The sequence below is a fragment of the Alosa alosa genome, chromosome 14 (genome assembly GCF_017589495.1).
Source record: "Alosa alosa isolate M-15738 ecotype Scorff River chromosome 14, AALO_Geno_1.1, whole genome shotgun sequence".
NCBI classification, from domain to species: Eukaryota; Metazoa; Chordata; class Actinopteri; order Clupeiformes; family Clupeidae; genus Alosa; species Alosa alosa.
The window spans coordinates 32,959,440-32,976,241 of NC_063202.1; the positions used below are offsets into that span (position 1 = coordinate 32,959,440).

The 16,802-nt window shown below is 37.3% G+C and overlaps 1 protein-coding gene across 1 annotated transcript in view; it reads right to left on the reverse strand.

The window, feature by feature from the left end:
- The window catches only part of vps13c (vacuolar protein sorting 13 homolog C), a 382,259-nt gene that overhangs the window by 3,974 nt on the left and 361,483 nt on the right, over positions 1 to 16,802 (reverse strand). Inside the window, 4 exon segments of the mRNA XM_048262721.1 lie at positions 3,747 to 3,827; positions 4,658 to 4,781; positions 4,938 to 5,029; positions 15,275 to 15,389. Of these exon segments, the coding sequence (XP_048118678.1) occupies positions 3,747 to 3,827; positions 4,658 to 4,781; positions 4,938 to 5,029; positions 15,275 to 15,389 (412 nt within the window).

Sequence of the window (16,802 nt, forward strand, 5' to 3'; positions counted from 1 at the left end):
CACTTAACCCTTTGTTGACGGATCGTTCAATTATCGTTCCTCCAGGAACCATGGCATTGCAGTTGTTATGACGACAAAATACCTCTACAAAGCAAAATATGCTTTTGACGAGCCTTACTGCAATATAGCAAATCGAAATTCAAAGAGTAGTAAGCTTTTCTTTGTGATTGGTTGTTTTCATGTCAATATAATTGAGTACCGCCCACATCAGCTGAGCACCACAAAGTTGATTCAACGGCAAACACACACACACGCGAAGCAAGAGAATCTTACCTCATGAATGGTCAAAGTGGCAACGAAAATAATGGCAACATCGAAACTATCACTTTTTCCAGGGCAGAATTTGGTTTAGGTCAGGGATTGCAAGTAGGAAGTGATCCTGAGTTGGGAGGAAGGTAAATAAAACCGGGTAGCATGCATGTATGCATAACGTTAGCTTATGGAATGGGAGAAGTGACGCTTCTAGTTTCGTAGGCCTAATAAATCAAAATGTTGCCTACTTCTAAAATGTTGTCCCCAAACAACAAGATGTTATAGGCTATTTAATGTTTCAACTATTTCTTAACGTATCAGCACAAACTGTGCTAAGTGTATGACATTTTTCGCGGTAGTATTGCGGTAGGAAATGTAGGCTAGAGACGTTAGCACTTGACATACAAATAAGTAGGCTTGCCTCCCATATTGAATCAACGGTAACTCTTATTTCACATGCTAGAGATGTTTAGGAACACAATTTCAGGAATCTGCCCAAAGAAAGGAACATAATAAACTTTGGATTGCTAAATTGCAAAAGAGGCACTAGGCTATTTTGGCGTTTTTACTAATTTTGCTTCCAACCCAGGATCATTGTGGTTGCAATAGAAATCAATTTCTAAATGAATTTATGCAGTGAAAAGGATACATACTGAAATAGTGATTACATAAACACGTTCTGTGTCATTATGGTCAGTCATGAAGTTATTCCACTGCACAAACCATTATGAGACAGACAAACAGACCAACACATATTAGCCTATCTACAAGTTATAAACAGCTGGTAAAGGCTGTCGCAAATCCCTCAAACAGGTGGTCAATCAGAGATTTCAAATGAACGAGGGAACAACATGTCACAATGCAACACGCTGTTTTCCCTTGATGAAAGTGAAACCATGAGTTTTCCCACATCTCAACTTTGGCCAAAGTTTTCAGTGATAACACCTCATTGAAATAATATGAATCTTGAATCAATAAAGTAAGCATCTATCTATCTATCTATCTATCTATCTATCTATCTGTCTATTTTCCATATGGGGTCTTAGAAGCCATCTGTCTCCTTCTAGCCACAGTGTTTTTGTTGCAAACATAGTCAACCTAAGCATGCTCAGATGACGTGATAGACGAGGCGCTGTTGCTCACCTGTCCATCATAGTAAAGCCCGATTTGATTGGTCTGCCAGATTTGGGGCGAGCATATAAGAACAGATAAGTATATTTGTTCAAATAAGGTTTTGTTAAATCACCCACAAAATTCACTGTATTTCATACACTCTACATCATCTCTTTCTTGTACACAAATATAGCAAAAATGGGTTTTTATGTGAATTAAAAAGAGATTTTGATGATTTGGATATACATTAGGAAAGGATTCAGAGACTGCACTCTACTGTAGTTACCAGTCAAGTGTTGTACACTACCCCCTGATGGGTTAAATGCAGAGAACAAATTCCTTGTATATGCAAGTATACTTGGCTAATAAACCTGATTTACTGTACATTTACATTAACAAGCAGAAAATTCACACTGGGTGCAGCAAAAATCCCAGTTATCCACAAGTTTCCTACAGTACATCCCGTGTCTACTTAAATTAGATCATTATTTGTGTAGCCTATAGTGAATCCTTACTCAATAATGACTTGCATGGTTTATTATATTGTCACATATGAACATCACATTATACGACTTTGAGACAAGGGGCAAACTTATACACCACCATCCACAAAATGTTATCACAACCAATGAAATACATTTGTGCCTATAGCAAGAGTAGGTGAAGTGCATTCCCGAACAACTTATTTTCCTCTGAGAGAAATCTACATCAACGGCACTACGTTGTACCTTACGTTGTCTCCATCTGTAACATAGGACCTAATTGGCTAATTCTAGCTGGTGCCGGAAATGAAACCAACAATGAAGCTCAGACTCAAAGTGGTTAAAAATACCAAAAGAAATCGAGTAATCCACTCAGGATGTCTAATCAAACTGCATGCATGTTAAAGTGCTATACAAACGTTTCAGGTGACTCCTATCCTCAGTGCAAACACACCATATGAATTCACAGAGCTAAAAAGGAAATTACATCAATGCATTGATTAGTGGCACATTCGGCCATTCAGAGCACTCTGCATCTTGAAGCAATATTACTTGACGCCCAGAAATTATCCAGCATACACTGTTGCACTCGGCTAAATGGCACTAGTGTCTCCTCTCTTTTACTACTACTATAATGGTACTGCCACTACATTGCATATATCTGTACATACATTGTTCATATTATATACTGTAGTCATATTTATTTTGCTCTTATAAGGTTACTGCTAATACACTGCACATACAGTACTTATATTTAATTTATACTATACTCTAAACCACCTTCTGAAAACAACTGAATACTACTGTCTACACTTTTGTCCTATCTATGCACCACCTACTTTGTATATCACATTGCACTTTTTCTGCTTTTTTGCACTTCTGGTTAGACACAAACTGCATTTCGTTGTCTCTGTACTTGTACTCTGCACAATGGCAATAAAGTTGAATCTAATCTAATCTAATGTTGAAAACGTGTTCTCTCACACTTTCCCGACCAAATTTATCCGACGTAGCAATAGTAACTATGGGACTGACAATGGAACGCAGGGCTTGGGATCGGTCATGTGCATGGGAAAAACAGTTTGGAAAATATCATCATTCATGTCACTGCATTTGGGAATAAGAGGTGGGAAACTGGGTGAAGATTTTGCTAACCGAGTTGCCCAGTTGGGGGCTCGTCGTCACATTTGTAGTCCTTGTGGACTTTCATGTCTATACATTTTTTGTGAACTTGTGAATTTGCTGTTTTTGTCGCTTGAAAGCTGCATATCCTTCTTTCAGAAGCGTTGAAGGACTGTAAATACTGTTGTTATTTAAGATTAGTGAGCATATGCTTTAACCTTTGTTGTTGCATCCATGTTTTTCACACATTACGATGGCAAAGCACATGAACACTCGCAGTGGGAAAAACAACGTAATCACAGGGGCGGTCCCTGATATTCCCAGGTGGATGAACAGACCATTATTCATACCGTACACCTAACTGTCCAAATACCTACCCGCCATTTGATGTTGTGCTGCTGGCTCTTAAAGGGAATGACAGATGTCATTCTTATTGGTTTAAAGGATGTCACGCCCAAAACACACCCATGAATGATTAAGAAACATAAGAACAACACTTCTGAACAATGCACCTGGTGTCTAAATATGGACTGGACACGCCTTAAATGTTTTTGAACTTTGCGTCTCTGACCAGGCGTCTCAGATTGCTAAAACAGAGCCCTTAATGTGTAGCTACACTGTGTAGAAGTGTTAATATTGTGCTAAATTAGTTGTTTGTTCATACACCATTCAGGCCTGATTTCATACAGCTGAACTATTATTTTTTGTCTGTTCACTACAGTTTTTACACAAGGCCCTGGATAATTATTTACTTTGTGTGTTGTGTAATAGCCTTACCTCTGCAAGCTCAGCATATTTCATTGCCACAACTCTCACTTCCTCACCATCTTTCTTAGAGATCCTCAATTTATTCTGCTCCTACATAAAACAATATATCAACATAGACTCAAAAATACACAAATACACACATACTGTATATGTCACTTATATTATTTCTACAAATACATTGGTAGTTTCACAATCAGGATAAGTTTCACAAGGCCTAAAAATTAAACCCTCTTGAAATATCATTATTCACATATTTTGTATGTTTAATCTAGATCTGCTGAAGGTTAAAATGTTTCATGGCAACTGGTCATCATTGACAATTTTTACTTCCAATGTAAAATGTGTGTTGGAGTGGTGATGCATTTTTCGCTTAGCCTGGTAAACAAAACTCATTCACGAAGTGAATAGAGTCTGCACACTCACTATTTTAGTGGCTACATTTCACAACAATATCACTTATTATGACGTTCAAATTCTATGTGGAAATTTTGTTGGTAGGCTCTTACTTGGTTTGAAGTAATTCCTAAACAAGTTCAACAGCTATATTTTAGCTCAGCTATATTTCTGAACTTATGTTTGACTGAAATATGTAACATATTACAACATATTACAAAATATCATAGTGTGGTCCAGTTTTTTGCCCATAGTACATTTTGTTAATATTATGTGTTGAAGTGGTGTAGTTTTAAAATTAAATGTGAATTTGAGGATAGAAATGACTGAAAGATGGTTTTGTGCCAACAAATGGTCATTTTTGTGCCAACTGTCAAGTCTAGCCATTAATAGCAACATAGTTATCCAACAGTATTCCAGTATAATCGTATTTTGAGATACAATGTCAAGCGATTACCCTAATTGTGAAACTACCCACAGGTGTATTCAATATACACCACTGGGCAACCATTGTGCACACTTCCTACCTTACAATAAAGCTTGAGGTCTGATCCCTCTACACTGGGTGGTTTGTAGAAGAGCTTATAAAGGCATTCCCAGTCCTTGCTGAAGTGACCAACGAACTCTATCTCCTTCACACACATTACCCGCCTATCACACACAAAATTAGTGCACATATAGGTTGAAATTCATATTTAAATGTGCATTACCACTATTTTTGAAATATCAAAGATGTAAAATGTCATTACACAATGAATTCATCAAGACTTAAATAAGCATTCTTACTGCCTTTCAGGATGGACATACCTGTTAGTTATGATTATTTTAGTTTTCCTGTGTCCAGGGAAATCAAAGTGTTCCCTGAAGAATTCCCCATCCACCTGCTTAATCTCTGACCTCTGTAAAAAAGATAAATAATTAGTCTTATATAAAACACAGTTACACAGTCACAGTGAAGCGGTTTTAAGGCTGAACTTTCAATTATGATTTATCGACAAACCAATTGAACAATGAAGATTACCAATATCATATCATACTGCATCCAGTGAATTCACATAAAAAAAAAAAAATTGACACCCTTTCAAAATACTATTACCGGGTTGTATGTGTTGGAACATCTGCAATATTATTAGTCAATGTTAGGCTAGTAGAGTAAGTTAACAAAATCAGTTTAACATAGCTCACATTTACTTTACACATTTATCAACATTAGCTTGTGAACGCTAACGTATTGCAATTTAAAGACGGATTTGTGATCCATTTGTAATGGATTTATGTTTCCTAACCTTTACTAACAAAGTTCTACTGAGTTTAGAGTTCTATTGTGTGTTGCCATGGTCACGGGGTGTGTCTGTTTACTATCATTTTGTGGTAACATTAATGTCCAAGTTGTTATAGAAACTAGCAGACATTGAATTCGACAATGACCTATGAAAGCCTGTAGCTCCGTGACAATATGTTGGCAGCGATTCGTTTTTGTTGGTGACACTTGTTGCCTGGACTATAAACTTGCTTTTACTCACAGACATAAAAATAAGCCGTTTTACAACTAATTAATCACACAGCCACTAATGGAACTGGAACAACCCTGACTGAATTACTTAATTACAAAACCATACATGTAGCCCTTTAAAGCAAGCACACTTCACTTACACCAACATGCACATTCACATTAACTCACTGCATGGAATTAACTGTGCTTTATTACATATTTTAACTACACAAACTCACACTCAGATAGATCAAGACAGTTACTACATTGTTACTTTTATGTGATAGTTGAAGTATCAGGCAGACAATTTGTCCAAAGCGACTTTGGGTAACACTCCATAATAAGGTGCCATAATAAATAGCAAACTAGTAATTACCTAACCCTTTGTTAATATTTGTTAATTGTTACTAAAATATCTATTTGGCACAAGTTCATAGTTTTTTCATCATTAATTAAATATTAGTTGTTTGCATAAAATCTGTATGTTAATGTTTTAACAAATCTATTAACTAATATTGTATTAATATTAGTGCTGTCAGTTAAAGCCTGTGTTGCAGGTTAACCACCACTGTTGATTAATGGGTACATAAAGTACTCAATATATGTATATCATTTTAAAAACTGTCTCCAAATGGTGTTAAATGCCAGTTTTTGTTGTTTTTAGCATTAGCGGGTTTTTTTTACGCAATTCGGTGATGACGTTACTTTAGGGACTACATGATCTGCGCTTCATTCATTTCAATGCATTTCAATGGACATCGCGGTTACACTTTCAACATAAAGTTTGTATATTTACACTTCGAATTTCGTCACAGCATTTATATCACAGCTACGCTATGATCTACCAATGGTAATAACGGTGCCTGATATCAATTTAGTAATTTTTCTGAATTTCGGGAGGTCTCGTTTTGGAGGGTATATTTTACATTCATTCCTATGGGAAACGGTCACGGTTACACTTTCAACATAAAGTTTGTGTATTTACACTTCGAATTTCGTTACAGCATTTATATGACAACGACTTTATGGTCTAACAAAGATAACAATGTCTTCCGATTTTAGTTTAATGCAATTTTCTGAATTTGAGAAGCCTCGTTATGAGGCTACATAATGCACCTATTCAGTTCAATGCATTATGCTTATAACGTTACGACTCTTTTTTTGTTTCTGTCAGTGAACAGCACCGAGTGAAAGTCAACATTTTCTTTATATCTAGTGATAGTGATCAGTCGTTAGTTCAGATAAGTAGGCTACCGGGCAAACTTAGTCAGAAGATCAGAATATAAAGCATCATGATAGCTAGCTATGGGCTAACTTTTTAGTCCCACCTGTGAGCCACCTCAGTTGTTGCAAACTTAGCTTCTAGCCGCCGCCGCCGATTAGGCTGGTCGTGTCTTCAGCATGAATATTTTCGATAACTACTGCTCGTGATTGATTGCCATTGACATCGTCAGGGTACGGCTTATCAAAGAGGGAGATAATATGGGCAAGTCACTGTTTTGCAGGTGCTTGTGTGGGCTGTTAACCTGACCCTAGCCAGATGAATGTCGTTCCGCTTAGCTCCGCCTAGCTTCACTCACATCCATCTGGGACCTCTTCCATTGAGAGTGATTTCTCCAACCAACTTTATGGTTTAGCCAATCAGGACGCAGGGCGGGAGTCATAGATGTGACATAGCGTAGAAGCGACTGTGAGTCTGTTATTAGCGTCACGGGTTGGCTTCGATGTGAGTGGTTGAAGTAGCACGTCAATAGATGACGGACAAGTGGCTTATTCAATCATATGCAAGCATTTTTTGATTAGGCCCAGCCTTCTGAAGCAACACTTCAATGGATCGGTTCCAAATGGATGAGTGGAGCTAGGCGGAGCGAAATTCATCTGGCTATTGCCAGGTTAGTGGGCTGTGCCGTTCCGATGGAAACTGTGGTGGAGAGCTGCAGTAACTAGGGAAGCGATATCTATAACCGGCGCTATCTACTGCTGAACAATCCCTTACTCGTCTCTCTTTACTTCTCTCTCGTTACTCTCAAGGGTCTCAAGGTGGGCTTTGGTCTGTAGCCTCCCCAAGGTGACGTAATGCAATGCATTGTGGGGTAAAGGAGAATCACTTCAAACGATGTGAAATAGTACCTGCCTTTTCGTATTATATTCCGTTTTGTGATACCCAACAACATCAAATACAATGGATAACAGTTTGAATGTTTATTACCAACAAGCAAATTGTGCAAATTCGTTGGAAAATGAACCCTGCAACACGGCCTTTAAACGAGTTATTAACGGCGTTACCGTAAACCTATTTTAACGCCGTCAATTTTTTTTATCGCGAGATTAACGTTCTTTTTGGTGTAACAAACTTTGTAGTTTTTTCACAAGCTGTTGCAACAACTAGTAACGTTAGAACAACTACAACACCACACTGGATCTAGCTAGACCAGGTTGCTGCATGTACACGCCCCTTTTAGGGAGAGGGAGCTGTTTGGATAATGGAAACCTATGCTGCATAGAAGTGGGGAGCGAAAAGGGGTTATACTTACTAAATCTTGAAACAAATGTGAATAAAAGGCACAAAATAAGGTTGGTGTAAGAGTTATCTGTGTGTTTATGGGATTAACGTGACCATTATGTTCCTATTTTTTGCTCTTTCCAGTTTAGCCTAACAGGAGTGTCACGAATGTAGGCAAACTGCCCGTGGCTGACTATAACTAAGTTCGGCAAGCCTTTACATGTCATAACATCAACTAAACATAAGTCACACATTCATTCAATCACTTGTAATATGAACGTAGCCTTTTTCCTACAACTAGGTGAGATAATTGGCTATGCCTGTTATACTGAAGTTCCACAGTTAGCTAGCTAGCAAGCTAACCGTTTTACATGGGATATGGTAAGTGTAGCTAGTACGTGCTGAATGGGTTGTAATGTAGCCTACATCGTTTCGACTTGAGTAAGTTACATACACATAATTCTTTATAACTGCCGTGTTAGTAAAATTATTGAATGGCCTGTAAATGAACAACTAGATGTAACGTCAAGGTGTGATTAGGCTATCTGTCTTTCCCAATGATATATCATTGATCATTGAAGTAGGCCTAAACGTACATATATGTACTTGTTTTCCGCTAAAATGGGGCGTGATGCAGATTAAATGTAGCCTTATGATGATGTGCCTTTAGTAGGCTACGTAAAGGCATGCTGCACACACTTGTTTGGGCTTACGAGCCGGCCAAAGAGTAGATTCGTACAATAAACACCAACGCAGTTCTGAACTCCCGGTCAGCTGAATGGTGTTTTAAATTGCTGTGGACACCGATGGCGACATGAGTGCGATGCACTCTGCTTTCGACATTCATTTACTGTACATTAGATTCCATTCTTTTCAATACAACTCTGCACACCAGCATCGCACTTTGCCGCCGTGTAAATCACGATTCAGTTATATTTGGTCAACGCCGCTCCATAAAATCCATTGTTCATCCAGTGTTGGCGTGTTAAAAACTTCGGCGCTGATGTGTGTGGCAAGTGACAGTGCACCATAGACTGTAGGCCTATAAAATGGCAGTGCACTCATGTCGAAAAGTTCCTTATTTTCAACTGAACTCAAAGATAATGAATATAGCATTTTATGTTTGTTATGCCCTTTATTAGCTATATTTCTGAAGAATATATTGTGTTGCCTCAGGTCTGCTGCACATCTTTTGAAAACTGATTTGAAATAATCAAATAGACCTACGTCTTAAAGTTAAGTTAATAAGTAACTTGCTTTGCTTTCATTTGAATCCTAATCAAGATACACACAATAATAATTGCTTTATATTGTTAACATGGACTCCTGAAAAGTTCAGAAATGCAAAATAATAGAATTTTAATCATGCGATAAAATATGTGAATAATCGTGATTAACTATAGGAATTCAGCGATTAATCGTGATTAAAATTTGTAATCGTTTGACAGCACTAATTAATATATGTTAATAGTTAACTAAATATATTTTTGGCACTAATTAACAGTTATTTCTTACATCATTTAAATGTAAAATGTTTATTTACAAACTATATACTAATATAAAAGTTAATGACATATTATTATTTATCTAGCTTTTCTGATTAGCTTTGTGGATAATTTATGGAATTTATGGCTTTATGGTCTTGTGGGGTGTATAAGGCACCCTACTGCCAGTGGTTGGTTGTGTGAGAGTTTGCACACCTCTTCTTCCACTTCATCCTTATTGGATACCTTTGTGGTTGGCTGTCCCGTAATTGGTGACTCTCTGTCTAGTCTTTGAAAGTAGTGCACTCTTTGCCTTTGGAAGTACTATTTGGTTGCTGCTTGAATTTGGTGAAATTCAGGGGAGGGGGGTGTAACAGAGTTAGAAATGTAGTTTAGTGTTTGTATGTGATTTTCGCCTAATTAAGCAGCTTTATTGAGATTGGTGTTTTGGAGCCCCCTTTGGAGAAACGGTATACTGCAGCTCTGCTGCGTTTTGTCCTTGTATTGTTGCCATAGCTGATCAGAAGCGGTATGCTTTGCATTGCGTAGGTTGACTGTATAAAGCTCTCCCCACTTTGTTTTAATTTTGTAACTGTAAAATGTTGTTTAAGTTGAACACTTTGATATACCACCTGTATTATGTTACTTTACATGTATTGTTAAGATTTGGGTGCAATTCTAGCAACTCTAGAAAGTTTATTAATGTTTTCATTATGACCACGAGTTCATACACACTGAGTCTAACGTGACTAGCTGTAAACTCCGCTAGCAACTTTCCATGCATTCAGTGTAGTTTAGCTTAGTGTGCATGGAAAGTGCAATTCAGTCTAGCAGGAAATTAATGTACATTTAGTTTAGCATTATGTTTATGCATTAGCTATGGTCTACGTCTGTGAGTGTTTAGGGAGTCTCAGAATATTAATAAACTGTCGTTCTGTGCACCTGAACATTCCATGTCGCATGTCTCCCTTGCTAGTAGGGCTGACAGTGATGCTATAGGAATGATGCATGTAATATAGCCCATTCAACTACTTGTTGTTTTGTTTTAACTTTTCCTAAAGGAATAAATGTGATAAGCCAGTTTTGGTCTCAGTCCCTTCACCGTCTGACTAGTTATATATTACTAATATATTAATAAAGCTTAACCAACTTTATTATAAGGGTCCCCCATACTGATAGTTACATATTACTAATATATTAATTAAGCTTAACCAACTTTATTATAAGGGGCCCCACACTTATAGCTATATACTACTAATATATTAATTAAGCTTAACCAACTTTATTGCAAGCGGTTCCGGCGCCGACAACAGTGGCAGCATGTCAAGGTAGCTTCGTATTTTTTTCTTGAATTTCCCCTTGGGGATCAATAAAGTATCTATCTATCTATTGTAAGGGTCCTATGGGGAGTGGTTCATATTGGGATAGACAGAAGCACAGTTTAATAACAATTAGTTAAATAATAATAAGTCATTAACTTTTCTATTAACATATAGTTTGCAAATAAACATTTAAAATTTAAATGATGCAAGAATTAACTGTTAATTAGTGCCAAAGACATTTAGTTAACTATTAACACATATTATTACAATATTAGTTAATAGATTTGCTAAAACATTAACATACAGATTTTATGCAAACAACTAATATTTAATTAATGATTAAAAAACTATTAACTTGTGCCAAATAGATATGTTAGTAACAATTAACAAATATTAACAAAGGGTTAGGTAATTACTAGTTTGCTATTTATTATGGCACCTTATTATGGAGTGTTACCAGACTTTGAAGTGGAATGAAATTATTTCATTGAAAACAGTTAGAAATCAACATTATACATAATTTAACAAATATATAGCAATATTACATTTGAAAATATAACAAAACAACCACTAAATAACAACAACAATAACCAAAAACTATTATTATATATAAAAATGGACGTGCCAAGTATCTGTAGCTGTTAAAACAGATTATTGTTTACAGGGAAGCTTTACGATTCTTTTTCAATGAAACAGGGTCCTCTGTGGAATGGAAATTGTGGGTACCTGATCCGTGCTGCCTGTCCGATCCATTCTGTGCATGTGCAAGCATGTGCAAGATGTTCACAATTTATTTGCTTAGCCTTCTTGCAGGAATTTATTTCATTCACTTAGTCATTCTCTGGTTATAGATATATATATATATATATATATATATATATATATATATATATATATATATATATATATATATGATATATAGATATGGTATATAGGTCTATTATTCACATGATTTAATGTTGACATTATTTAATGTGAAATTGTGCAAGTTTTAACTGCCTACTGCCTACAACGGCCTACAGAGTTGATAGGTAGTTCTCTAGGCTATTTTTACAAGGCGAACATTCGCAGTCTTTTATTACAGCGTTGGTGAGAAAAACAGCCTGTGAGAATAGGCTAATTGTTCTTGGTTGGATCGTTGTCAGCACTTCATTGACGAAATGCGAACATAAGGGTATGTCCAGACTAGACGTCTTTTTTGCAGCTGCCAGGATCCGTTTTATTTTATAATTCTATGGAGTAGACCGTGTTTTCAAAAAAAGTCCTCGACTTCTTTTAAAACGTGACCGAGCTGTTTTTAAAGTTGAGTAATGTTCGACTTCTTGCGGATAAATGCCCTACTTCACTCTGTTTTTGACAGCTATCTGCACAACTTGTTAGAAAAAGAAGGCAAATCTGAACGTAGTCTAATGAACTTAAAATTTAAATATGCTGTTGTCAATTCAGTAAGCTTGCTAGGTGAGTATAAGATTCAAATTTCATCCACTTCCATCAGTTACAGGTGGGAGTTAAGGGTCACCAACACAGAAGTTAAATGTGTCCAGGACCTTGACAAAAGATACATCATCATTGCAATAGTCCAGTCCAGTGACATATTGTGTAAAATATGCTATATGCTATAATATAAAAAGTGTGAACTGATAAGACATTGAGATGAAGAGCTATATCTTGCACTTTAACGCAATTGACTTCGCGCAAATCTCTTTGTGGCCGGATCTTGGGCGCTGTTTCTATTTTACCGGCGGGAAATTGACTGTTGCGCCCGACACAAATGTAAAATGGGGTGGTCTGTAGCAGCTACATTATTCATGGGTGTGGTTTGGGCGTAACGTGCAATAAACCAATCAGAGAGTCATCTCACATTCCCTTTAACAACAGGCACGCTTATTCCATAGTGGATTGCTATTATGATGGCGGATTTGCCAGGCGCAGCCAGGAACGGTTCACAGTGCTATAGTCAGTTGGGAACAGTTTGCTATTGATTTTTTCTCTTGACAAAATGTAATACAGAAATGTCACTTTCCGATGTTTTGGGATCACTCTCACTGAATCACGAGCTTTTGAATGCATGGTGATATTTTTGTAATAATCTAACATTACCTCACTATAGACAATGCAGATCTGTCAGATAAGCTCTCCTCTCCCGTGCTGCTGCTGGGCATTTGGGTTAAATGGCATCGGCATGCAGTTCAACATCACGTCTCATTAAGTCCTCTAATTTAGGCCTATGTCATCAACACATCCGTGATTCGTGGAAATGTGTTTGCTAGATTTATACCTGTTTTTTTACATCGGGACACCACAATGATTTCCCTTGTGTAGCAATTTGTATTTGTCCTTGTAATTATGTATGGTTTGGAGAAATGGGAACTGCATCGTATAGATGAGAGGAGAAAAGTGCATTGCGCAAAACAGGCGCCCAAGCAAGCGCTTCTGCAGGTGTAAGCTACGGCTGTACCTTACCAACAGGCAACGAGAAACACTTTCCAAGTTGACCTAACTTTCCAACTCTGCACAGTATCCCATTAACTGCATGACAGTAGGCTATTTACAATATTTATTTTATGTAAAGTAGAGTTTGTAAACACGTTATCATCAACTTAATGCACGCACAACTTTTGTTTGAGCAGGAGAGAGAATAACAATGAATGGATGCAGCAACTACAGAAATTGTAGCGAAGGCTGCTGCTTTCTTTTACTTTTACCATAGAGGTTGCTGGTTAACAGCACATTTAAGCGAATTCACAAATTTAAGACTTCAAGGCCATCATGGATATGCAAGCTTGTTTAAGCGAATTCACAAACTCAAGACTTCAAGGCCATCATGGATATAAAACGTTTTTTTGAAAACAACTAAAGGATGGAGCGAACATAGCAAAGGTTGGAGTTAATTCAGATGGGCTACAACAAGGTAGGCAAAATTGTGGTGCTTGTCAAAACCTTAGCGCAGCTGGAATAATGCTTATAGGCTGATGTTAAAGCGCACACGATGTTTAAAGCCATACACAACGGTAAATTGGAACAAAACTAGGGCTGTATAAAGTTGTCCAAATTAATAGGTCGTAATTAGGCGACAAGATATTGCATGTAGATGTATAGGCTACTAAATTTTTAGTTGACCAATGCACGAACAAAACCGGGAAACGGACAATATCAAGGCTTTGAATGTTTCCATCTGTGCACAGGGTGTCTGTAGATCGGTGTGCATAGCATTCATTTCTGCAGGCCTGTGACCATGCATGCGCCCTTAAAATAGCATCTGAATTTCCGCCACTGACTTTAGACCAGGAGGTTCCTGGTCTGTGGCGGAATTGTTTTCTGGAAACTGCAAAATATCAACAGGGACCCGTTTAGCGTCGGAACGCCCCCCTCTTTTTCGGCTGAAACGCCCGTGGTATACATGTATGTACCTGTGGAGGGAAAATTCCAATATGTGCCGACTGCAAAATAGGAAAGACAAAAGTGCGAGTATACAAAGTCAATTGCGCTGGTTTGCAAGATCGAGCCCGAAAGCTACATGCTTGGAGAAATTAAGTTGGTCATTGATCATTATGACCATGCTCATAGTCTCTTAAAGTTTTAATTAGGGGGTCAATGATAATTGAAGTTGGATATTTTGTGGGATAGCTGGATTGGCTGGGAATACTAGGAGGCCAGTTTTTGATGAGTTTTTGAAAGATTGAGCTGAATATGATGCTCCCTCATCAAACCTGAAACAACACTGGGGCATGCTCAAATGCAAGCTGAAATTTCGAGGAGAAGACAAAAGCAAACAAAATGCACTCATAACGTTAAATGATCTGGAGAAATATGACAGGGTGGGGGGGGGGGGGAGGTACATTTCACAATATTCAAACAGAATAATTGTACTACATAAACATAAACTTATCCACAAATCTAGGATAATATTTGAGGCATTCTCAATAAACAGAGAAATGATTTCAAATATTCTTTACTGAAAAAAATACACAAAATCTTGCTCTCTCTGCCACATACTCTACCTAAATACAGAGTAACTAACTCAAATAACCTCTTCAGAAGAATGTGACATTTTGATGTGTAATGTGAGAATCCCTAACCCCTTACTCCCACCCACCAACTCATTCCTCCTCAGGCTGCATGAAAAATAGAAACAGAAGAGAAAACTATTACAGAATCATTACATGATAAGAATCAATACAGTTCTATGTATTCAGATTCAAAGTATGATCTGGAATTTTAGTTTGTAATTCAACACAAACTTGTAAATTGTCCAGGAATGTCATAGTTCACTGCTTTTATAATGGTAGGGAGAATAGTAGACATATATGGAAAGCCCACTTTGGGCACCTGAGCAATCTCACCTGGTAAAAGTCATAACCTTGGGCTTCATGTAAGTTGTATGGTCTGATCACCCCGTCTTCCTGAATTAGACGTGCTGGGCGTAATTTGTTCACTTCCTCCGAAGATTCTGCCACTCTATCAATAAAACATTTCAAAGTCATGTTTTGTCCATGCACCAAACCATGAATCAGACGCACACCCTAAATATGCAAGATTGATTTTTTTTTTTTTTGTAAGCATGTAAGATGATTAAGTGAGACAAATGTATACATAATCGGTGCACTAGGAAAAACATGAACATTTACCTATGATAATGTGAATATATTTATATTTTCAATGTATTATCAGTATAGAGGGAATATTGTTGCATTTGATACTCATTAAAGGAGTTATGTGTACATTCAGTCATAAAAAAATAAAATGAACACTTATCTTACAGTATTAAACATTTCCAAAATAAATTGAGACCAGCAATGAGTACCTACATTCCATGGATGTATGTATACATAATTGAACATGCTTTTGAACATTTGAACATGCTTATTGTATTTATCATACTTTATTTTGCAGCAATGGCTTCACTGGCTTCTTGTACATTTCCAACTGCATTTAAACTTGCTTGGGTAACACTGCTGCTTAAAAAGCCTTCCCTTGCTCTCACCTAAGTAGGGATCTATCCACACCTCTCATTTCTCTCTCTCAGGCTGTTGAAAGGGCGGCTTCCAAACTATGGGTAGGACACAAGTCCGCATCTCACTGCCTTGCCACAGGGGTCATGTCATGATTGATGACCAGCTAACCACTATTTAAAAGGTGCTCTAAGCGATGCCCAGGTTGTTTTTGTTGCCGTTTTTGGAGCCTGGGCTGTCCACAGAGATCGCGTTTTTTTACAGTGTATTCAGAACACAGACAGCTAGCGGTTGGTTAGGTGATGTTTGCAGTAAGTGACATAAAATGCCTAAAAAACGTGTGGCATCGCAGAGCACCTTTTATATATAAAAAATCAGGCTGTACCTAACCCAACATGCCACACAGCTCTTGTTACAGACCATGGTTATCTTTCACCTTGACTACTACTGACGTTCAGAGGGGGAGGGAATGCCACTCCAAGTGAAAATATGATGAGGTGCCCAATGGAGTTAAAAAAAAAAAAAAAAAAGTACAACCGTACCCTCTGAGACAGGCTTTCCCAAAGTAGGTGCTGCCTACCTGTGACAACAATGAAGCACAAAATAATGAAATAAAATTCATAAAATGGATGTTATTTGACTCAAAATTGTACTTGAGTCATGTTTACAGCTAACAAAATGCTTTCATAAGATTTTGAATTTGTAGAGTGCTGCTTACATTCATTTTACAATCATTTATATTTTATTTTTAGATTATGTCAGGTTAACTGTATTACTAAAAGGCAAAGTAGATTGGTGCCATCAATGACCAAACAGATTTTGCTCGAGTCATTCCCATTGTTAAAACATAGCCCTACATATTACTTCTCATTTAAAGTACTTTTTAGCCACATCCTTTTATAATGTTCTGATGTCAGAG